This window comes from Pithys albifrons, chromosome 9 (assembly GCF_047495875.1).
Source record: "Pithys albifrons albifrons isolate INPA30051 chromosome 9, PitAlb_v1, whole genome shotgun sequence".
NCBI classification, from domain to species: Eukaryota; Metazoa; Chordata; class Aves; order Passeriformes; family Thamnophilidae; genus Pithys; species Pithys albifrons.
The window spans coordinates 26,313,906-26,338,282 of record NC_092466.1 but is presented as its reverse complement, the minus strand read 5'-3'; the positions used below and the strand labels follow the sequence as shown (position 1 = coordinate 26,338,282).

General features: G+C 38.2%; 1 protein-coding gene across 1 annotated transcript in view; it reads right to left on the bottom strand.

The window, feature by feature from the left end:
- Window positions 1-14,485: 14,485 nt before the first annotated feature.
- The window catches only part of RET (ret proto-oncogene), a 79,153-nt gene continuing 69,261 nt past the window's right edge, over window positions 14,486-24,377 (bottom strand). Inside the window, exons 17-20 of the mRNA XM_071563389.1 lie at window positions 20,346-20,483; window positions 18,382-18,481; window positions 16,679-16,826; window positions 14,486-14,775 (exon numbers count right to left, since the gene is read on the bottom strand). Coding sequence (XP_071419490.1) covers window positions 14,618-14,775; window positions 16,679-16,826; window positions 18,382-18,481; window positions 20,346-20,483 — 544 coding nt within the window. The 3' untranslated portion in view covers window positions 14,486-14,617. The remainder of the gene's footprint in view (window positions 14,776-16,678; window positions 16,827-18,381; window positions 18,482-20,345; window positions 20,484-24,377) is intronic.

Here is a 24,377-nt window from a genome sequence, read left to right as displayed (position 1 = left end):
TTAGGTATCCACCAAAAATATACTTGAAAAGAGTCATAGCGAAGACAGTTATCAGGTTTTGGATTTTTACATATGCACTCCACAAACTAGGTAAGCATGGTTTATTTTTTTAAAAAACAGTATGCAAATATACTACTATTTTAAACCTGGCCTCAAGTGCAGTTTGTGTTGCATGTTACAGAGGGCTGTTGAAATCCCTCAGTACCTGCTTGTCTTCTGTGTTGTGGTAAATACGTAGTTTAGAAGACATCCACGTTATCATACTGACACTGGAGGCTGCAATGTTCTGTAGACCTAATTTTTGGAAGTACAAGAAGACAATAAAATGGAAATAACTGAATTTTCTGATTTCATTAACTAATACTACAATGTAGATCCTAAACAAACTCTGACGACCCTGCATCACACACTGGTTGGTCTACAGAGAGCAACCAAACTCTGAATTTGTCCTTCAGGCTTCTCAGGTACCACTTTTCTGTACAGAAGCTAGTGGCCACTATGTGGGGAGATCTCTACAGTACCTTACAGGAGACTGTACGCATTATAAACACTTTTTCTTCTTAAGTGCCAGTTTACTCTGTTTGTACCAGAGTTCCTTCACTACCAGAAAGATTATTTAAGTACTTTTTTACAGACTGAGAGAAGGTAAAAATAGGTTTCTTAAGGTTTAATAATAACAACATGAGTATTCATACTCATCTCTGTATGAGGTCTACCACAACAGGAAAAATGATGGTTTTGCAGTGCTACAGTGAATGTATAGTTTCCTGACTCTTCTATCAGAATGAGCTGTTCCAAGATTAGATATTCCTTCATAGCTTAGACCTATATTTATGTTGACAGATGTCTTACAGGCCTATAGAGGTATTCCCAATTTGTTTGTGAATAAAGCAGGCAAGAAAACATTTAGGAAATGTCTGTGTTTTAAGACAGTTCATTTGAGCCTAGGGATCTTCCTTAGAAGGGTAGTTGCACATCTCCTAGCATCTGAAAGCAATAGTGTGTATATATATAGGTGACACAGCTTTGAATTTTCCTAAAATATTACAATAGGATGATTATTTAAGAGACAGACTTTGAAAATGTTTCACTAACTTCAGTAAACATTGTTCTTAAATTGGTAAAGTTAGGGGAAAAGAAGTGGCTGGCAATAACTTATTCAAAAAAAAGGGAAGTGTTTTCCAGAACAGCATTGGCTCCAGCCTCTGGTGGTTTCTATTTTTTTTTCTTTTTCTGTGCTCTTTTTTATTTTTTTTAAGCATCTGTGTGGGCTGGAGGAGAAGAAACAAAAGAAAAGAAGAGAGAGGAGCTGATCTGAGAGCATGATACAAAAGTGAAAGAGTAATGTAAATGAGACCAAAGAAGAAAAGAAAAAAGCAATCCTTCAACTGAGGATATTTTTGTTCTCATATCCTCTTGAGCCAAAATGAAACGTGCATGTAGAATAAGAAAAATGGTCTGTTATTTTGCCTGAAAATTCACAGCTTTAATTGCCAAACAATAGTTATTATTTTGCCTTGACACAGGGTTTTTTGTGAAATACCACAGCTCAGCTTTACTGATGACACAATTCCAACATGATCCCCATGAAGCTGTGGTTTTTTTCCTTGTTTTGATTGTTGCAAATTATTTATAACAGATATTGAAAAATGCGACCAAAAGCATGAAGAATTTTTAATAGTCTGAAATAAACCATCCTACAATATTTTAATAATTTTGATTTATATCCCTTAAAATCCTCAGTTCGAGCTTCCTTCTAAATTATACGCTATAACCAGTAGTCACTGGTCCTGTCCAAATACATCTTGTTGCTATGGGCTATGAAATTAGGAGCCCCAGGGAAAATGGTGTGCTACAGAATTAACTTATGTCTGCTTTGGGGAATGCTAAGCTTGACCTCAGGCTCTGCCGTCGACACTGCAGTGTGAACACCAGCCGGGTCACTGAAAGGCCATCCCAGGGCTTGCTTTGTGCCTCCCAAAACAGAAAGGACAGTATCTTATCAGCATTGTGGGGCATCCACAGTGAATATTAAAGGTGCTTGGAAGGTCAGGATATTCTACTTCACTGCTTTACACACTGAAATAATCTCTGATTTATGACAGGCTTAGGAGAGGCAGAGCGTATGTAAACCTAGTTTGGACCAAAATACCATGCAGAAATCTTCCTGTATTGATTGTTACTGTGCCCCTTGTGCATTGAGCAATATTTTGATTTTGGCAGTGCTTAGGCTTTTGGCCTCTTTGAATGTTGAAGGACTACATTTAGTCATGTAGTGATTTGGTATCAAATAAATAGTAGTTTTTTGGTATTATAATGTACTAAATCTTGGACTCAGAAGCATATAATTTATATAATGTTTGGGAAATGAACTGCTATGGATTGCTTTTTTCCTGCTGTTTTGGAATCACAGTTGCTAAATTACTTCCTTTCAGAAATTCCCATTAGAAAACAGTATCACGCAACTTTAAAATTACATAGACTCCTTTCATACATTGAAGCGAACTTAGTAATTTTGGTACTAATTCATGAAAATGGAAGACATTCCTTATCAGAAAAAGAGTAAACAATACAATCACAGCTGTAAGTGAATGTAAATAAGATTTAATTTTATGTACTATCTGAAAAAACTGTGTTCTGATAACAAAAATGCTTATTGTAGTCCACTTGTGTTTTTTTTGAATAGCAATCCTTTAGCAGTGGTATTAGCATCTGGAAAAGTGTGTGGAAGGATACATCAGAACACAATCTCTTAAAATAACTTTTTCTTTTTGAAATCAATATATGGTCGCTGTTAGCAACAAGTGTTTGCTGAGCTCTGTGATGGCAGCAAATGGACTGTAGAAACATTACCGCAGAAGAAGTACAGGCATCGCCCTGGTTTGTGCCACAGGAAACAGGACCACAGAAGGGGAATTGCAGGGAGCTGCATTAAGTGCCTGGGCTCTGGTGCCAGCTCCAGCTGAGAGCAGCAGGCAATATTCTGCAGTGGTAGCTGATCATTTTTCCTGGCCACATGGCCTTATTTTTCCTGGCAGGCACAATAAGACGTATGCCCAGGGTTCCACTTGCAACTGCACCAGGGTATCACATCAGAATAACCAGTAACAACATATATGGAAAGTAATCCATATGTGTAGTCCTGGAATTCTACATCCCTTTATTTCTGGCCATTACTATATAGCTTCTGTCTAATGGCACCAAGAAGTACTATAGGCATTTTCCAAAAAGAGAAAAAAAATTTGCCACAAATATATTGACTGCAAAGCAGCTCTGAAACAAAGTCCAAATAACTGTATTCTGTACCTAGAATGAAAAACAAATAGGAGGACTTTGACTACAAGACTCAATGTTGTGCAAAACATACTAAAAAAAGACATGTTCCTTTTTTTATCTTCAGTATTGCTGACTGATAACCTATGAAAATTATAAAGTAATATTTTTTAAATAAATCCTATTAAATTACTTTTTAAACTGTAGATTTGGCTATCTAGGATGCAGCAAGAGAAATGTTAGATCATTCTATATATGATATATAAGCCAGACAATCTTTCATGAACACTCATTGTCTGATAACAATATAAATTATCAAGGTCTTTTGGTTGGTTATCTGGTTTGGTTCATTTTTGTGTTTGAATGTTTTGTGCACCAAAGCTCAAGTTATTCAGATAAATATCTAGATTAAATACTGTATCTTTATAGAGAGAAATACTTGGGCTTCCTTAATCTGAGATGCTTCATGTTCTATACAGAATGCTCAGTATATCAGTATTTAATATGCATTACTGCACAATCAGTTGTACCCACTAAGCCTGTCCCAAAGTCAATAAAAGCACCACCTCTCCCTCCACACAAAATAAAGACAAGACTGTGGAGAGGTACAGTACAGAGATGATCCTCCCTGCTGCTAGCTTAGCAAACAGTTACTACAAAGCCAGTGTTCATTTCTTTGTACAATAGACAGGACCAGACACCAAGAAACTTCTCTTGTTCATTGTTTGTACTGTGCTGGTCCATTGTTTGCAATATCTACCCACTCCACTCCGGTTTAGGGTTTGGGGCTTTTTCCCTAGTGTTAGCTACAGACTTGTCTGTCATTTTCCAGAAAACATCTCCCTCACTTTGAGTCCAAACTCCAATCAGTTAATAAGTTATTTATTTCTCTTGGTTTTGGTACCATTCATGGTTGCATGTACATAATTAAAATGTTTTAAGTGCAACATTTTTCATATTTGTAAACTATTCCTCCCATAAAATGACATGGAAATAAATAATGAAGTCATGTAACTACTTTGATTTTATTAGTAGTACTTTACTATCAATGACTGAAAAAATTCTCACAGGGCTGAAACAGTGTAAGACAGGGCAAAAGGAAGGTAGGATCTACACTATTTCCTCATCAAGAGAAAACTCTCCTGGGTACCATAGAATATCAAGAGACAACCAGAAAAAAACCACCATACCTCAACTGAGCAGTTGAAAAGACTCTGTTTAGATTTCATGGAACTTGGCATCTGTTCTTGTGGTGCATAAAAGCAGTGGCTGATTTTGGAAATGCATTAAAGCATGCTGCTGAGATTTCACTATTATTATAAAACCAATTGGTAAAGATGAACTGATTTGCAAATCAGGATCAAAAGTCACTGCATTGCTTTCCTGGCATTCCCCTTAATTGTTGACTCTTAACAAGCTCCCCCTTAATTGTTGACTCTTAACAAAAAGCTTTGCTAATGAAAATCTTGAAATGGCTCAGATATGTTAGTAAAATGGAGCTCCAAATCAAATTAATTCAAAGCAAGATTTTACATTAGAAATGCAATCACAGGAGAGCTGAATAGTAAGATGATTTGAAAAATCACTTGAATTTGTTCCCACTCCTTCTCAAGAGCAAGAAAAATGTGTTCCTGCATCTTTCCTGTTCCTATTTTTAGAACTAGAATGAGAAAGACCTGATCTGGCAGCCTGCACCCTATTTAAATTAAGGAGAATCAGGTTCAGAAGTATTTACTAGGTGGAATTGAGTGGTTATAAATGACATTCCTATTCAAGTTTTATTCTCTTTTAATTTAAATTTAATGAATGTCAGTTACCAGTTCTGACACTATGCTAGACAAGCAAGGATTTGTACTATTTAAAAAAAAACCAAATCATGACAAGATAAGCATAGAGATAAAAAGTTTATTAAATTGATTTTTTCTGCAACTCAAGCATCTTAAAAGCACTGTGCAAGCTGGTTTTAAGTTACTGGCATACACTAAAAACATGAAGATGTTCATTATGAATGCAGAGAAATGCAAATTAAAATTTGGCAATGTGTAGCAGGTGGAAAAAAATAGCTTAACTTGTGCATGCTAAAAGACTGCTGATAATTTTGTGTATGTTTTTGTAGGGTGAATGTCTGCAATTTTGATCTCAGTCAAGGCTGCTCCTCGACAGCTGTTAACGGGTGCAGACTGGCTGTAAGGTTTGATAAGCCCTGGGCTAAACACAAGCAGCACATCCTGAATCCACCCACTAATTAGGAAGCACGAGGCAGAACTGGTGATTAGGATGATGCTTGTTTGTGCTTATGCACCTAGGCCATTTCCACGGGGAAAACCCATCAGGGCTGGGGTACTGGGAAGATGAGGGTCAAAAGGAAGAAAGGAAGGGGTCCTTGGGCATCCCTTACCTGAGATAGGTAACTGACAAGGCCAAAATCTCCTTCAATTATTTATACCCTATACCAGAAAGAATAATTCTTGTCTTCCGCGGTCAAATCAATCACTAACAGTCTTGGCCAGACAAAACTGTCTTGGAGAACAATGAACTCTGCTTGCTTCTTGCTGGCTCTTGAAGCTACATATGCATTTTAAAAATATACTATAAATGCAGTATTTATCTCCTGGATGTTTCCATAGGCTTTTGCCAAATCCCAGTTTTTAACAATCCTCTTCCAAGCTTTTCAGTCATCTGAAGATGAACCCTTTACCAGCTTTCTCAAGGAACAAGATCAGCCCTCCCTCACAGTCTCCTCATCTGTCAAAACAGCCACCCTTTATCTGAGATTCCACCCTTTTGACATTTTCTTTCACAACAGATGTAAGGCTGCAATGAAGTTATTCCAAATCTCTTCCTTTTTTTGTGAAATCTTCTTGAATAAAGAGATACTATTCTTGTTATTGGTAGCAGTTTGGCAAACAAGTAGGATTAGTATTCCTGCTGTTTTATTGATTTGCATTGGGCTATATCTTACATCACAAAATCTGAAGGAGGACTTGGAGTTATTAGGGTTTTTTTCCCCAAACCACAATAAAATATACCTAAGATTTGTTGCAAACCAAATGCTTAAAATACATGTTCATTTGATTTTATTAAAAAATTTAAAATACTTCCATCGTTAAGCACAGTAACTTCAGACAGGAAATTGCATTGGCAGGATACTATGAAAATGGCACATGTTGCAAATGAAAATCAGTGTTCATATCAAACTCTTTCAGCTATGATCATGTTGGTAGGAAAGGCCCTGAAAAGCTGACAAATTATATAATGGCTTTAATATTTATTTATGTGACCTGCTGAATGCAGAAGGGTGAGACTAGATACTGCAATGATTGATGGAGGACTAAGAGAATAGTAGGGTGATAGCAGAGAAGAAAGAGACCACATATCTGCTCTTTGCATTCATCTGTTGACTCCTTGCCCAAGAGATGTAGTGCTAGTGTGGTATAAAATAACTCCACAGCTACTTTTGGCAGTGTTGTTTCGAAAGCTTAAAATCCCTGCACTATTCAACAATAAATTATTTTGCAAATATAATTCTAGATGTGTTGGCTCTCTTTTGTCCTTTGCTTACAGGAGATCATAAACTACATAAAAACCTAGTTCTGCTACAAAGGATAATCTTTCTAGCAGGAAAGTCATCCACATCCTGGGCTGCCTCAAAAGAAGTGTGACCAACGGGTCAAGGCTGGTGACTCTCCCCTTCTATTCCCCTCTAGTCAGGCCCCACCTGGAGCACTGCATCCAGCTCTGGGGTTCCCAGCACAGGAAGAACATCAACCTGTTGGAACAGTCCAGAGGAGGCCACCAAGATGATCTGAGGTACAACTGCAACACTCCTGAATTGTCCCTACGATTTGAATTACATTAATCCATAGGAAACAGCTTCCAGATGAGGTGAAGTTGAATTTTGATGAAATGTACCTTTTTAAACTCAAAGGAAGGACCTAATGATTTCAGATGAGCTTAAGGGGAGGTGACTTATCTGTCTTCAGGCAGGCAAAACCTTTTACTTAATTTCAAAACATTATCAGCAAAACTAACTTTCATAACAGCTCAGAGAAATTTTTAGCAAGAAAGTTGTTAAGATACCATGTAGCCCTTTATAAAACCAAGTAAAGCAAAACAAGAAACAACAAAAAAAAAAACATAAAAAGAGAGGAACTATTTATCTTCCCAAAATGCATTGAGTATATATGTCTCTGTTGTAAATGGAATATGCAAGCTGCTGTTCCAAAGTTTAGAAATGAAAAACATATACAAAGTGAAGCTTCATATGAACAACTCGGCTGTACTGAAGAACTCTATAAATACCAAAAAGTTTTCATTCATTGTCTCTTCTAGGTATACATTAGAAGTGTATTTGTGCTTACCTGTCCACCTGCTTCTAAATACTGCTTCCCAATAAGCAAGTTACAGTTTTGCACTAGGGATGGGTAGACCAAGGGTATTGCTGCTTTGTCCACATTTTGGTAATATCCTTTGTACTTTTGCTAACTGATTACTTGGATATTTCATTTTAGACCAGCAAATGTTTATGGAAATTTATTCGTGAATAATCCCACACACTTCAGAGGTGCTACTTAAATTTTCTGAAGTTAAATTCACTGGACTTGAGCAGCTTAGGTTTTCATATTAAGGTTTTGAATACTTTTATACATCTTTAGTGAATTATAAGGTTCTTTTTCAGAAAGTCTCCTCAGGTTGAAAAAGTCAAACCATTCATCACATTATGGACACTCTGCACTCTGTTCTTTGGGAACACTGCCTGCTGCTACTTTAGGGTTTGTGCTCTTGAAGGTTCTCTCTACTGTTTTGTTATAAATTTACCATTGTAGTGTCAACGAGATACACAAGGCTTTCAGGTAGGCTGAGTTTTGAAACAGAGTATTTTAAAATTGTAATTTTTTTTAACTTTCAAAAGTTACAGTAGAAATATTCCTTTTAGATATATTTTGAGGCTTGTATTATTTTTGTAAGATTGATAATAAAACATTAAGGAACAGAAACTTGCTTTTACTCTCTGTTTTTGAGAATTGCTTAGGTCTAGCTGAATGTACCACAAAAGGCTGATGCATATTTTGCATGAGAAATTGTAGATAAAAACTACAATTATTATGTATCTTGTATCCATGGGACATTATTTTTTAAATTTTTATTACAAGAAACAGCTTAATGTCTGCAAATTAAAATCTGCAACCTCACAGTAGATTTTCTGACTATCATACCTCTGGAAAAGTTTGTGCAATAATTTCCTTGTGCTGCTCTAAGGACCGTACTGACACATGAGATTCATGTTCTCCCCCCATCTGTCACAACTCAAAGCACAGGCCAGGTAAACCATGTCATTTTTGCAGATATTTAGAAAAGGTTAGCAGAAATTTTTAGAAACTTATTCCCTCCAACCTGTATATTTAGGTGAGTCATTTGTTCCCTTCGAATTCACTTTCCTCAGGGCAGCCAAGTACTTAAGTATTTCTGGCACCGATGGAAATAATCATCTGCTGTATCACTCTTTTCCCATGTGGGAAATACATTTACTCTCTAATGGGGAACTGAAACAAGGTTGTCACCATTCTAACTCATGGCAACCCAGAACAAACAGGAAACACTTCAAGGGAAATATTTACAAAAAAAGCATTCTCAGAAGACATAAGAAGCTTTCATATTAAGAATGAATACTTCAAAGCAATAATCTATTTCTTGCCAACATTTATGAGCAGGAAGGGAGCAAAAATTAACTGGCTTAGGAGACACTTGAAAATTTTTCATTAAAATGCAGTCAATGCAGGTAATTGTGTATGGGATCTATAATTATGAGCTATGTATTTTAAATGCAGAATCTATGTCCAGTAACATAGGTGGCAATAACTATTACTGAAACTTTTCACAGGAATTAATAATGGTTGATACAACACTGACTTACGCTGGAAGTCTAAAATACACAACACTCCCTGGACCCACTGGTTATTTCAGCATCACTTACAGTCCCACTCACCAACAATGTTGTTGCAGGGCTTGCTGGGTTAGAAACTGGGTGGTTCACATCTCTCAGTTGCACGTCATTGCTGAAGATAGCAAAAATTTACCACAAGTGTAATTTTTCTCTTTTTCATAGTCTTCTCGATAGAAAAAAATAGCCCGTATAATGGCCTTAATTTTCAGTGACATTTGTTTTAAAAGTATGCATTTGTTGTGTCATGCCAGTGAAGACCACCATTCTATCACAATGGAATCCCTTCTGGATTTATATCAGTATCTGTTTACTGTGCATAAGTATTACCCAACATAGCAAAGGTTTGTCCAAAGGAAAACTCACACTGCTTAGTGCTTGTCCAAAACCAGGACAGGATCAAGCATGCTATCCAACAGTAAAAGTCTTTACATTTCAGCACACCATTTTAAATCCCGTTTTTTGTAAAATGAAAATCTGTGTTCAGGTTTTGGCAGTCTGACTCAGGATCATGTTTCTGAAATCACAGACTTTAATGGAAACATAAAGTTGATACACAAAACAACAACTGAAAACAGATCTGAAACATCTAAATTGGATTGTAAGTGACAGGAGCAAGCTTTGGTAGAACTGGATTATTTAGAATAACCGTCACAACGCTAACAACGAGTCATTCGGGATTTACATCCCAACATTTGTAGCAAACAAAAGGTTACTTTTAACCATGGTAGTTACAAATAAAAGTAGTGATCATTTACTCTTCCACATAGAACATGACTCACAATCTGATTGTTCTCCAAAATATCAAGTCACTGTTGTAAGCACAACATTTTTATATTTCACCTTAACAAATTCTGATGACATTTTCCCTGTATGGTTTCAACAGCAGAGTTTTAAGACCAATTTTGCTGTGCACATGCTATTTATTCATGACTTTCAAGGTAAAATAGGCTTATTTGGAGTTATGTTGTGGCAGTGTCCTGTGCCTGGCAGTATATCCAATTTGCAGCTGAGAGGAGGACTCCAACCCACTGAACAAGACTGCAACCAAAGTCTCTGTACTTGAATGTCTGCAAAAGGTGTGCTGAGGCAGAGGACCTCCTGCAGCAGGTGGCTGAGCTGCAGGAGGTGGTGAGAAGGCTACATAGCTCCAGGGAGGCTGAGAAGGAATTAGAGAGTTGGTTCCAAGTGTAACCCACAGTAAACCCACAGCCAAACCAGTGAAAACTCCCCCACCGAGCACACACAGAAGCCAGAGAGGCAGGGGTAAGGGGAAATGGCAATAAGGCAGAAGAATGGACACTTGAAACTGCAAGGACCTACAAGAGGAAGAGACCTCCCTGAAGCCTGAGGTGCCATTGACAAATTACTTAACTGCTCTGCAGGCTGAAGAGGAAGGACCCATCAGAATCAGGAGAGAGGCTGGTGCTGAGTAAGGCAGTATGATCTTCTCCTCATGTAATAACCAGAACAATTAAGAAAAGGTGGCAGGTGTTAGAAGCAGGGAAGCATCCATTTCCCAATCTGATGTGCCCTCTAGAGAGGTGGGCTGATTACCAGGGGGCTGTATCAAAAATGTCACCAAGAGACTACCAAGCCTTGTAGAGCTGCTGTTGTTTTGTGGGGGCACCAGTGATACAGTCAGGAGCAGTCTGAGGAGTACCGAGGAGGATTACAGAGCCCTGGGAGTGGCAGTAAGGCACTCTTGAGTGCAGGCAGTTTTTTCATCAATCCTGTTAAAGGGAAAGGGTTTGAAAAGGCGATTTGAATCTGGCAAATCCACAAATAGTTACAGGACTAATGCAACAGCCAACGGTCTGGCTACTCCTGGGGACTCCTGTTGAAAACTCTGGTTGATGAAGTCTGATGGGGGCCCATCTGCCAGAGAACAGAAAGGGCATCTCTGGTCACACGCTTGCCAAGCTGCTGAGGAAAGCTTTAAATTGAAGTTGCTCGGAGAGGCAATCCTCAATCCATCCCAATCCTAGTTTGCTACCAGCACGAGATGCTCAGAGCCTCGAGCAGGATTGCAGGTCAGCAGGAAAGCACCTGAACTGCTGCAAAAAGGGATTCCAGCCATTCCTGCCAGTAAGTCTGCTTCACTGGGGACCCAACTTAAATACCTCTATGAAAATGCACATAGCTTGAGGACTAAACAAGAGCAGTTAGAGATCGTGCATATCTGCAAGGCTATGATCTTACTGGCATCAGAGATACGGTAGGATGGCTCCTATGACCGAAGTGTTGGAGTGGAAGGATATGAACACTTCAGGAACGACAGGCAAGGAATGGGAGGAGAGGGTGCTGCCCTCTGTCCAAGACCATCTGAAGGGCTTGGAGCTGTGCCTGGTGATGGATGAGTAGCTTATAGGTCAGGATTAAAGGGAGGACAGGAACAGGTGACATTACAGTGGGGGCTAAGGCCACTCTACCAGAAAGACTGAGTGGATGAGATCCTCTATAGACACATAGTAGCAGCCTCACAGTGACAAATCACTGGTCCTCATGGGGGACTTCAACTACCACAACATCCATTGGAGGAATAGCAGAGCAGGGCATAAGGAATGCAGGAGGTTCTTGGATTTCGCTGATAGCTTCCTTTCCAAGTTACAGAGGAGCAAACAAGGAGAGATGCCATGCTGGACCTTGTTCTCACCAAGGAGGGGCTGGTGGGGAATGTGACTCTCAGGGGCAGCCTTGGCTGCAGTGACCATGAAATGGGAGAGTTCAGGATTCTTGGGTCAGCAAGGTGGCTCACAGCAAGCTCACTAACCTGGACATCTGGAGAGCAGACTTTGGTCTCTTCAGGAATCTTCTGGTTAGAGTACCATGAGATAATATTCAAGGATCATCTCTTGCAAGATCAGGAGAGATGCAACTCATCAAAGAGGAAGTCAGGCAAAAGCATCAGGAGACCTGTGTGGGTGAACAAGATGCTCCTGGACAAACTCAAATAGAAAAATGAAGCCCATGGGAGGTGAAAGCAAGGACAGATAGCCTAAGAGGAATACAGAGAAGTTTTCCAAGCAGTCAGGGACCAGGTTAGGAAAGCTAAAGCCCTGATAAAATTAAATTTGGCCAGGGACATCAAGGATAACAAGAAAAGCTTCTATAGGTATATTGGTAAAAATGTGAGCCCTCTCCAGAATGAAGTAGAAGACTTGGTTATCTGGGACATGGAGAAGTCTGAGGTATTCAGTCACAAAAGCCTCGCTCAACACCAGCAAGTGCTCCAGCCACTGGAGCCCTAGCCACTTTGCTGAGAAGGCAAAGGCAGGGCCTGTGAGAATAAAGAACCACTCACCATAGGAGAAGATCAGGTTTGAGACCATTTAAGGAACCTGAAGGCACACAAGTCCATGAAACCTGATGAGAAAATATGAAAAATAAGGTGGCGATTGGTGACAGCCGACATTGTGTCACTAAGGGCAAACCTGACAAATATCCTTCTATGACAGGATTACAGCACTGGTGGATAAGGGAATAGTGACTGATGCCATCTACCTGGACTTGTGCAGAGCATCTGACAATGTCTTGCACTGCACCTTGGTCTTGACACTGGAGAAGCATGGATTTGATGGGTGGTCACACACAAAGGAGTTGCTTTCGACGGCTCAGTGTCCAGGTGGAGACTCATGACAAGTCACACTCATCAGGAGTCGACACTTGGACTGGTGCTGTTTAATACCTTTGTTGGTGACATTGATAGTGAGATCTCAGCAAGTTTTTCAATGACTAAGCTGTGCAGTGCAGTTGCTGGAGGGAAGGGATGCCATCCACGGGGACCTTAACAGGCTTGAGAGCTCGGCCAGAGCCACCCCAGTGCAACAAGGCCACTGCAACAAGGCCAAGACAAGGTCCTGCACCTGGGTCTGAGCAATTCCAAATACAAGCTGGGCAGAGAATAGATTGAGAGCAGCTATGGGAAAAAGATCTTGGGGATGTTGTATGGTGAGAAGCTCAATACAACCAGGCAACATGTTCTCACAGCCCATGTTCTGGGCTGCATCAAAAGCAGCATGGCCAGCAGGTCAAGAGAGGTGATTCTGCCCCTCTACTCTAATGTCATGAGACCCCACCTGGAGTATTGTATCCAGCTCTGGGGCACTGAACGTAAGAAGGTGCACCTGTTGGAGTGAGTCCAGTGGAGGGTAACAAAGATGACCAGAGGGTTGAGCATCTTTCCTATGAAGACAGCCTGAGCAAGTTTGGGCTGTTCAGCCAGGAGAAGAGAAGGCTCTAAGGAGACCTTAAAGTAGCCTTCCAGTACCTGAAGGGAAAGCTGGAAAGGAGTTTTAACAAGGGTATGTAGTGATGGGAAAGAGAGAATGGCTTTCCAAGAGGGCAAGGTTTAGATTAGATATTAGGAAGAAATTCTTTACTGTGAGGGTGGTGAAGCACTGGAACAGGTTGCCCAGAGAAGCTGTGGATGGCCCATCTCTAGAAGTGTTCAAGGCCAGGCTGGATGGGGCTTTGAGCAACCTGGTTTAGTGGAAGGTGTGCCGGCGCACAGTGGCGGGATGGGGGTTGGAACTAGATGATCTCTAAGTTCCTTTCCAACACAAACCATTCTATTCCATGAATTCAGTTTAAAAATCCTGTATAGTCTATTTTTAACTTATAAGAGAAATTATGATTGTACAAGATTGTATGTTTTAACATTGCTAACATGTAGGTGATGGAAAGTAAATTGTGTCAGATGAACACTCTTGATTGCCATCAGTCTATAAAGCTTATCTTGTATCAAATTTATCACCATTGTGCTAAAGGTAAGAGAAGTTAAGACTAATAAAACAAGTTCTCTTCTCATTAAGACAATACATTTTATAAGACTTCAAATGTTGAATCTCAAGTCCTCTATTGAGTTGCTTAATGTTTGCTTTCAAACCAGGATACAGGCTTCACTAGTGCCAAACTCATCATAACACTTGTCATTTGATAGCAAGCTCAGTCATTTGGGAGCCTGTTTCCCTGCTCCCTTCCATATAATGTTTGTGCTTCCTGCTTAGATCAAGTGGTCATGTGCTAACAGCCACTATAAAAGTAGCAGTTCAAGTACATTTTACCATCCAAGAAAACTGTAACACAGGATGGTTATTCTAAAAACATTGAGGATGAAGTGTGAAGACATTTGCAGTAGGAAGTTGCCAAATGGAACCATATGCAAAATGGCAATCTAGAAAGAAGTACTGGAACTACAACTCTTATCCAGCTTGATATGTTTTCTGAAAGGGGAAAGTACCGATTACAGTCTTCAGCATGAATAACACATTTTAAAAACTACCAATAAAAGGGCTTGCCAATTAAAAGTTAGTTGTTGATTGTACAAAGAACGAGCCAATGGACTTCCCACTCTTTGCCTCTGTTCTCCTCAGAAGTCCATTACCTTTCACAAAGAAAATTTTAGCTATCAAACTTGTCCATAAATTTTGCCGCTGAGTGTGAAACCATCCAGTTAGCATATACACTATCATTTGCATATCTTGAAAACACAGAGTTAGTGCCATCGAATCTTGTGAGTGGAACGGGGCTCTCCTCAGGCCAGTTCGGGTATGACATGCCTAAAAATGAAAACAGATAATTTTTTCTGCACTGAAGAACCATAACTTCATGTGCAGACAGTAAGGCCCTTGGCAAAACTCCCTTTAATATTTTAAGCCAGTCCACTGGATTTTGTCCCAAATAAATTCATATAAATGATGTTTCAAAATCCCTGAAGCACAATTCAGATGTAGGCAAAACCCCTGGAAAAACTAAAGTGCTTACTCGATAAAAAATTGTGTGCGTACATGCACATGTGCATAATAAAAACCTAAGAACTGTTTTTTGCATGAGCCTCCAACTTTCCATAATTTTATTTTCAACAATCATGTAGCAATATATTGCTTTGCAGGGGGAAGGTCTTGCTGTACAGGAAATGCTCCAAGAATTAATAAACCTATTTGGGACAGGATCCAAAGTCCATTCCACTGACTGAGTTATTTCCATTTACTTAAATGGGAGCCTTTCCCTTGTTTTCAGTGAGGTTCCGGGGACACTCTCACACCCTCAACAGGGATCCCCTGTTTAATTTCAGGAAATTCGAGGAGCGCAACTGAGTAAAGTCCAACAAGGTCCTGAGCACTCTTGTCTCAATTCAGCATTTAAAGTTCTCTTTCAGGCATATAGTGATTTGCGTTGAGTCCAGTAACTGTTGCTCAGTTCAGGCACAAGAAATCACCAAAGTGGACACAGAGTGCTTAGCACCATGTTGATTCAGCTGCTCAAGCACAGAACCATACCAGGGTTGATATTTTCAAAACCAGTATTCTAATTTTGTTGCTTATTAAGCATTCAGCATGTGCCATCAACCTCGTGGCAACTTTTCCTGCTACTTCGTTCTTTTAACAATCTGACCACTAAGTGCCCCAAAGGCAATGTGACTTGGGGAAACCTAATGAAGAAAATAACAGCTAAAGTATAGATCAAAAATAGACCCAAAGCCACATATTAATGGCAACTTTTAAACTAAAAGATCCAACTTTTCAAAAGTCATACTGCTTGAAGAATGAAAAAAAGTATCTGTGATGTTAGTAAATATCTAAAACCATGTAGAATATTTAATCAGGAGACAAAATGTAGGAGTTTTGGCAAGAACCATTTTTACTGTCCATCTCACCATCACAATATGAAAGCATATGTTCTTTTTAAAAACACTTGCTACATCATTCAGTCAAGGTATAGTACTAACATGTTCATAACAAATCAAAGGACGTGAAAACAGCTGAGTGTAGTTTCAAAATGCCCATTGTTAATTAAATTTTCAAAGGACTTTACATGTCCATTTAGTCTGTATATAATATTTATATACAGTATTTCTACCTTCTGTATATAATAATCTGTTTTCATCCTATGATACATTAAATACATTTCAGCTTATGGATCCAGAATGTATTAACAGCAGCTGAAATTTAGAAATCCTTCTGAGTAAATGAAAAATATTACAGATGGGTTCCATCATTGAGTTATGACAAAAACCAGTATTTAAAAAAAAGTCTATTGCTTAAATTAGAGGTGCAGAATCTAACATATTTTAAGTGTTCTAGCCTCCCCCAACAGGATAGTTGAATTAGATACTCATTAGCATTTTATATTTCCCCTGAGAATACTTCCCTGATCTTTTTTTTTCTTTTACTGTATGATATCTAGTCATTTTACTTATTTTCACATCCTTTAAAAAATGTTTACTTTAAACACAGCTGCAAAATGACTAAAGGATGATCCTGATGCAAACTTTGACATTTACTAAAAGAAAAAAACAAACAAACAAAAAAACCCAAAAGAAGCTTCCAAGCAAATTTTGATTGGCTTCATTCAGACAAGAAACACTGTAATGGGGTTACAGAGTCTGAGAACAGTGCGGAAGGAAAATCAATTTTTTTTGTGTGTGTTGCTAGAATCTAGTAAATGCATGTGAAATTCTACCATAGAGTTTGTTTTCAATCCATGTGGAAGGGAGGGTTCGAGGGAGGGGAGCATTATTACAGTCCACGAGAGGTGTCTCCTCTTCTGAGAGCCCATCATCATAAAGTAAGGAATCGGAAGGCGTGGAAGCCGCAAGATCTAAGTAGTCCTAAGAAGTGCATAAAGAAAAAGCTGGTTAATATATGTGGCAGTGGTGTTGTTTGGGTAGAAGAGCTAAATACGTATCTGTTTTCTTTACAACAAGGAACTACAGACCCCACTGCATTTGTCTTTTGCTAAAACCAATTTGGAAGCATCTGATTTGCCAAAGTATGCTAGAGACATATTAATAGTTCTTCTACTTCATTCTGCACATCAGTAAAATATTCAAGAAATCAAAGGGCTGTGCTAACTGATTTCTTTGACCTTCAGTTTCTGGGATGCCTGATACATATGTATGCCTGAAACATATATATACATATATATATATATATATATGTGTAGATACATTGGCATGCTTAAAGGAGAAGGTACTCAGATCTCATAATTATTTTACAAAAGCTCTTATATAACAAGAAAATATTGCTAAATAAAGCTTTTGATGCTGTTCTAAAACTAAATATTTACGTCATCTGTAAGAATTCATTGGTTTTCATCTATGCTGCCAAATGCTTTGTTGGAAAAAAAAGAAATGTGAAGTATTTTCAACTAATCTAAAATACACTTTTTGCTTTCGAAATGACTTTTCCTTTTGAAATTTACGGAAATTGAACTTTAAAAAGATAAAGTTATCCAATTTTATAAATGGAAAAATCTCCAGAATTTGTCATTCAGAAAGCCAAGAAGAAAAATGACTAATTTGTCAAGCTCCATTTTGGATTGGTTTTGTTTCAATAATGATCATTTCATAAAACTTGCCAGCTTATGTATTACAAGTCTGTCACTGGATATGCATATCTTTTGCCTACAGATTCTCAGCAGGTGTAAGTTAGTGGCTGGTAAGTCAGACTGATTTAATGTACAGACTAGATCTTTCAGTTCGCCATTTTTAATTTAGAACTGAGTTTTACATTCATATTCTGAGTACAACTATTCCCCCCCCCCCCCCTTTGATTATTAGCTCTTTTTGCACCCAGTGTAAACCCCATCACATTCCCAAATCTGGTAACAGTCACTGTTACTTTCTCTGTTTGCTATTTGTAACTGTCCCCCTTCCCATAACCAGCAGATTAAAAAAACTTCTTTTATGTGCTTGTAGGTATGTACACATTTTAAAAAACATATGTAACTTGGAATTATTTATTTTTTGACAGCAGCATCCATCCATTAAAAGAAACTCCATGCAGGATTATAGTAGTTCTAAGGTAACTAAGAATGGTGGGATCATACAGTTTTCAGATCTGATTGCATGAAATACTGCATTCTTCTAGTTCTGGCTTCCTAGGTTATTTATTCAGGAGTGGAATTCAGGAGTGACTTTTCACAGTAATTTTTAAATCATTGCTATTATTTAAAGGAGCTAGACAGATTAAAGATAATTTATCTGCATTTTGGGTTGAAGTCACCAAAGCCATTATAAGAGCTAGTACTGCTGTCAAAAAGCTGGATGCATTTGGAAGAAGATTTGATGAAAAATAAATCACTTTGCTTTAAAATAATTATTGCTGTACATTCAAACTCAGGTGATCACAAAAACTTTCAACATTCATGCTTCCCACACTTACCCTGCTCTTCACCATCATTTTCTCTAGTTCCTTGCTGATCTCAGTAAATGTTGGTCTTTTATCAGGTTCTTGCTTCCAACAACGCAACATGAGGTTGTACCTGTGACCCATCACAAGGTGAAAAAAGCCCCAAAACTGTTAGAAGTGGGTTGTGATTCTGCCCAAATAATTTATAGTACTGTAGCTAAACTGTGATTACTTGTGGATGGCCTTCATGCCGATCTCTGTTATGTGTTCTGTTAAATGTTCCCTTGAATTAACAACTGACATTCACAACAATGGGTTTTTGTTTTCACGAGTCTTTGTAAGCTTAAATGATGATGCACTTGGCTGTCTGTAAAGAACTGTAGTGTCAAGTTTCTTGCTCTATTTTCACTTTCTCATGTGTAGGCAGCATGCCAGATTTTCATTAACTTTGTTTCCGTATGACACTGAAGAAATTTGTAGATCAACCTGAAGAACTCTGCTTTTATACCAGAAAGTAGAATTTTGTTCCTCATTTGTTTAAATTCTTACAAGTTTCTGTAAACTTTTCTTCAAAGTGGTACCTAACCTAAGACTATTTGCACAAACTAATGTTCTTTTGATTACTTCTATTATTGTTATTTTAAATTCAGCTGCTTCTATTCTGTCTTTCACTGCCTTCTATACCATACAGTGTGGAAAGGAAAGGAACAGAATTAAAGTTTTATAGTTGAGTGACTAACAGAGACATTGGCCGAGTTCTGAAAGTGTAACTCTCTGATCTGCTCCATTCAAATTGTTTCTCTAGCACAGGACTAACTGTAAGTGCTGTAATGGTGGAATCAGTTGGCTATGAGAACTACAACAATATATTGAAAAGCACTGCCTTTTTGCCTTCATCCATAATCTCTCTCTCACTTGACTGGGTAAAGCAGAGAATGCAATTTAAGAAAAATGGTCCTTAAAGTGGGTTTTCAAAGGCTGTCAGAAAAATTTCTGAGTAAAACAGAAAAAAAAATCTGAAAACAGTCATGATGTGGCTTGAATAAGAAAAAGAAACTAAGCCATGATCAGCTCTTCTTATCTATCAATGATACAATATGTTTGAAGAATGAGGTCTTATTTCCTGGTAAGATGAAACAACGAAAAAATTACATATTATACATTTCCTAGAGGACATATGCCAATCACACTTCTAAATGTCTACACTGCCCCAAATTCATAAGTGCTTAATGTTTTTTATCTGTGTATATATAAAAAAAATATTATTTATACTGTATTATGTAAGTCCGGATGTGGCCAAACCATCCTTCCAGTTGAAAGTCAGTCAAAGTGTGGTCACAGTGATTACAGCCTGGTAACTTTCAAAAAAACCACAACCATGACCAGATTTGCAGGCTGAACAGAAAATCGCATCTCATCTCCAAATGTCATGGAAGACCACAGACAGAAGAAATTTCATATTGAGAATGTTTTAATAAATCAGCCAACAAATTATGAGCTGTCTCCAAACAGGAAAGAAGTTTCTATGGGCTTATCAAAGTCACAGAAAATTTGTATCTTCTGGGGTGTAGATTTCTGGGTTAAGGTATCATTTCTCCTCTGTATTGCCAGGATAACCAATACAGAATGACTGTGGATGGAACATCTGTCTCATTTGCAGAAAAGTAATCGGACATTTTCTCGAATATTTCAGCTACTGTGTTTTATGAAATTCTTCTCCTCCCTCCACCCTCAAGTTTTGATTGTTCAAACTCTTAACTGTTTGGCAAGCATGTTATTATATATTCTACAAATATTTTGGATGTAGCTGTAAACATTTTATTGGCAATTTTTTTCCTTCACTTTATTGTTCACTAATTTCATGACAGTCTTTGAAACACTACATATTTTGACTATATCTCTGAACAGTATTTATGTGGTATTTATTCACATCTTTTTTTAAAGTGCATTTATTAATAAGATGTTTTATGAATCTAATCAGATCGAGAGCTACTCACATTTCTTCACTGCAGTTTTCTGGTCTCTCCATTCTATAGCCTGTTTTTAGGAGGTTAAAGAGTCTTTCAGGAGCAATACCTGGGTAGGGGTTGCCTCCCAAAGTAACAATCTCCCACAGGAGAACTCCAAATGACCATCTGAAAAAGATCAAATGAACTTTTATTTAAAATGTGGGTTTCATGAACTTAGCATGGCATTCACCCAACAACTCTCTAGTGTTCTCAGAACCCAAAAAAATTCAAGACATTGCCAAGCCAGAAGGGCTGCACAGACACATATGGGGCCATCCTTATTCCCAAATACTGTTCACTTGAGAGGTTAGCAACCAAGACAGTAGAGAAAATGTAAATCCCTTTTGTACCCATTTACAAAAGCTACCTATATCCCAGGAAGGCCCATCTTCTCCAAGCAGCAGAAAAAGAAAGGCCTCCCCATGGTGGCCCAGCTCAAAGGCTTGTTTCTCTTCTCCGCAGTGCTCCTGCAGTGCCTCTCCTTTTGCTTTCGCTACAGAGGCAGTCTAGTCTCCCTAGTTGGCCCTAATGATCCTAACCAGAAATAATTGTCTAAATTAAATGTACGCAGTTACCAAGGGACTAGTTTGCTGTCTCAATTATTAGACAGCACAATGTGTTTTCTTCAATTATAAGCAACACCTTTGATTTCAGCTGGTCTGTTGAGCCATTTCGATGATTCAGGACTTAATTTTCTTCTTAGAGTTGATGAATAAAGAGGAAAGAATTTATTCTGGAAATACCAAATGCCTAAAATAAAGTTTGACATAGAACAGAAGAAACTATTTTCTGAAATGAACAGAAGAAGTGGTGAATTTTTAAACCTTCTTTACTGATGAGCTCAAACAAAAAGACCTTGTGCAATGGGTTGGAAATATTTGGATAAATTAGTCCATTTTTGGAGAGCAGGCCAGGAAAAGAGAGGCAAAATGTTTCTCTTTTTTTAATGAAAGGCTTTTTTGAGACACAAAGAAGCTACAAATTACTCTGAATCTACTGAACTGACAGAAATGACAAAATCTGGATGTTCAAAATGAAGGAAACCAGCCAACATTGTTTCACAGAAAGGGGATGCTGAATGGGATTCTTCTGGAGGCAAACTTGCATACAATTTATGAAAAAATGTTAGCTTTGGGCCATTTCTCTGTAAATTCTACTTCTAAAAAATTTTAGGAAGTGTTACACACCTATTGCCAAACCAAACAGCAGTGTCTAATTCCCCATGAAAATGTTAGCCAAATACCTCACCTCCTGTTTGACTACATTCCACCTGTGCTTCTCACTTTTTAAGCAACAGTGGTAACCTCGAAGATACAGCAATTAAACTTCTAAAATGATCAGAGACGCCAAAGTGACTCTCATGAAGTTCTAAGTGGTATGCTGCCATTCTCCTCCCTAATGCCATTCATTGAATTAATTTTTAATCACTCTGCACTTTCTTGAAAGCTTATGAATATTTACAACATTTTCATATACTTTATTAGTATTTCTCCTCATACCCTTTCTGAAGCCAATTATCCTGTTCCATCAGGTTATAATTCTGTCCATGATTAATTCAAATAAACGTTGGAGCAGAGCAAGTTTTATTTTTAAAATCCACTTCTGCTTAAGAGGAATTTTACAGAATTACAGAATGAGAGCTCAGATTAATAATTTTTAATTAAAGTTTTTTAGTAAATGGATGTATTAGAAAAGAATGCTATAGAATGCTGCAATACTTTGAAATCATTACACAAATCAAGTACTATGGGAGAAATGAGGAGAAATGTGTTGTTTATTGCTGAATAAAAATATGATCAGAAAAAGCCAGAAAAGAAAGTATGAGAAGAGGAAGACAGTATGCTTGCTTTCCACTGATGTCATTGATCTCTGAAGCAAAAATGAGATTTTTGTAAATGCTGGCAAGTGGTACTGCTATTAAGCTCTGCTAACCACTAACTATATAGAACAGCTTTAGAAGGAAGAGGCTGGAAAACAAACACAAAATATCAGAAAAAAAGAGCATACTGGAATGGTTGATGAGTAATATGTTCCTAAAATATAATTGTATCATCACAAACAACAAAGAATATTCATAAAATAATACTTTCAGTCAGTGCAATTATCTAGAAGAATAACAATCAATGCTGCAAAAAAAGTATTTCATTGATCAGTTTGCTGCTGTTGAAATGGTGCCTGTGGAACCCAGTGCTGGAGAGGGTCTGCCTTGTAACTCTGCATAGTCTCTGTTCTGCTCCGTAGGAGCTCAGCTACATTAGGAGTTGCTATACAGCACTCTTAGATTATTTCATTATTTCACAGCAGAGGTGGCCCCACCAGTGAGTCCAAGGCACTGTGTAAGCATGGCAGATATTTAGTCCCTTTATGCCACAGCACTGAAGCAAATCTACAAAACACAACACAGTGCTCTCTTGAGAGTGACTGATGCATCTCCAAGAGAGCTGGTAAAGCAGCACAGCTTTACACAGAAATACTAATGCAGAGCTGGGAAGCAGGAAAGCCACACAGCACCAGCACGTTGTGCTGCTTAGGACTCTTGCCTGACACCAGCGAGGCAATTTCTGTGTGAGATTGTATCGCATGGACAAGGAACAGCTCCTGGGCTTACTTAATAGCGGCCCATTAGGAAAACAAACTGGGAGAAATGATACTGGATCCAGAAGATTAATCAGCAATCAAAGAAGAGGCAGTTACATGACAACACAATCTGTTCTGGCCCCAAACCACAGTGACAAAACTGTTTTGAACAAAATGAAGAAATTAAAAATATGCTAAGAAGTTTTTAAAGTCATTTTAACAGTTCTCTGGGAAAAGCAGTTTTAGAGAAGCACGTTAGCACAATAGATGCTCTGAGGAAGATGAGACCCTGAGAGAAAAACCTGCAAGCACACCTAAGTAAAAGTGACATTCTCTCAAGAATTACCTCAATCTTTTTTTCTTTTCTTACTCCAATTGAAACTAAGTAAAGCAAAAATATTTTGGAAATTCATTTTGTAAGGAAATGTAAAAGCATGTAAATGATTTTATTTCACTAAAACTGCTCTGACCTGCAGAGAGGAGTAAAAAATGAAAGTAAATCATTTTAGAAGTACAAATCAAAATGCCTATTTAGATATACTGCTATTATCAAAGTGTTTTTCCTCTCAAAGTGCAGTGCCACTGAAATTGGCATCCATTTGAGTGGAATGAAAACATTGTCTTAGTCGGATCCTCTCTTTCAAAGGAAACTTGGAAGGTATCAAAATGTTACCTAGCAGGAAATTAGGCATAAGTACTGCTGCTTTTACAGTCCTTAACAGGTTTTTCTCCAAATAAATAATACTTAGTTTTAGTGTCTGCCTGGTGACTGGTCACAAGCATCATTCACTCCAGGGAGAAAAAAATGCAAGTATCTTATCTCAAGTTAAGTGTATACAAACTCTCCTCTGCCTGGTTCCATGCCTATCATACATGAAAACGCTTAGCTGTGGTTGCTTTGCCACCTCATCGTCACAGGTGGAGGCCACAGCACATCCATCTTCATGGTCTATATCTTCCTCATCATGCAAATGAACTTGCATCTTGGCACTGGAAACAGACTATTCCCCTAAGGTCTGAGCTGACTTTCATTAAAATTAATTGGAGTTTTGTCATTGATTTCAACAGAGGTGAGGTCAGGCATCAAATTCTTCTTCCTTTCTTCCACTCCATCCCTCACCTGCCAATAAGTGTTACAGACAAGTGATAAATAGAACTGAGAACATCAGGTATGGCTATTATCTTTAGCGAAGACTAGTAAGGTTTTTTTTATATATCTAAAGGCAACCATGCCACATGGGCAGATCCATCTCTTGTTGATTTCAATAGGAATTGTGTACATTAATACCTCTGATAATCTTTTATTCATATTTAATTGAACAGCAAAAATCTTATGCGTCATTGCCAGCTGATGGTGCCATCCAGACTGTGTTTTTCATGTTTCTTTGTGAGAGTAACAGCTTTGGCTCCTATGTACGTTGTTGTGCTTCCTCCCTCATCTCC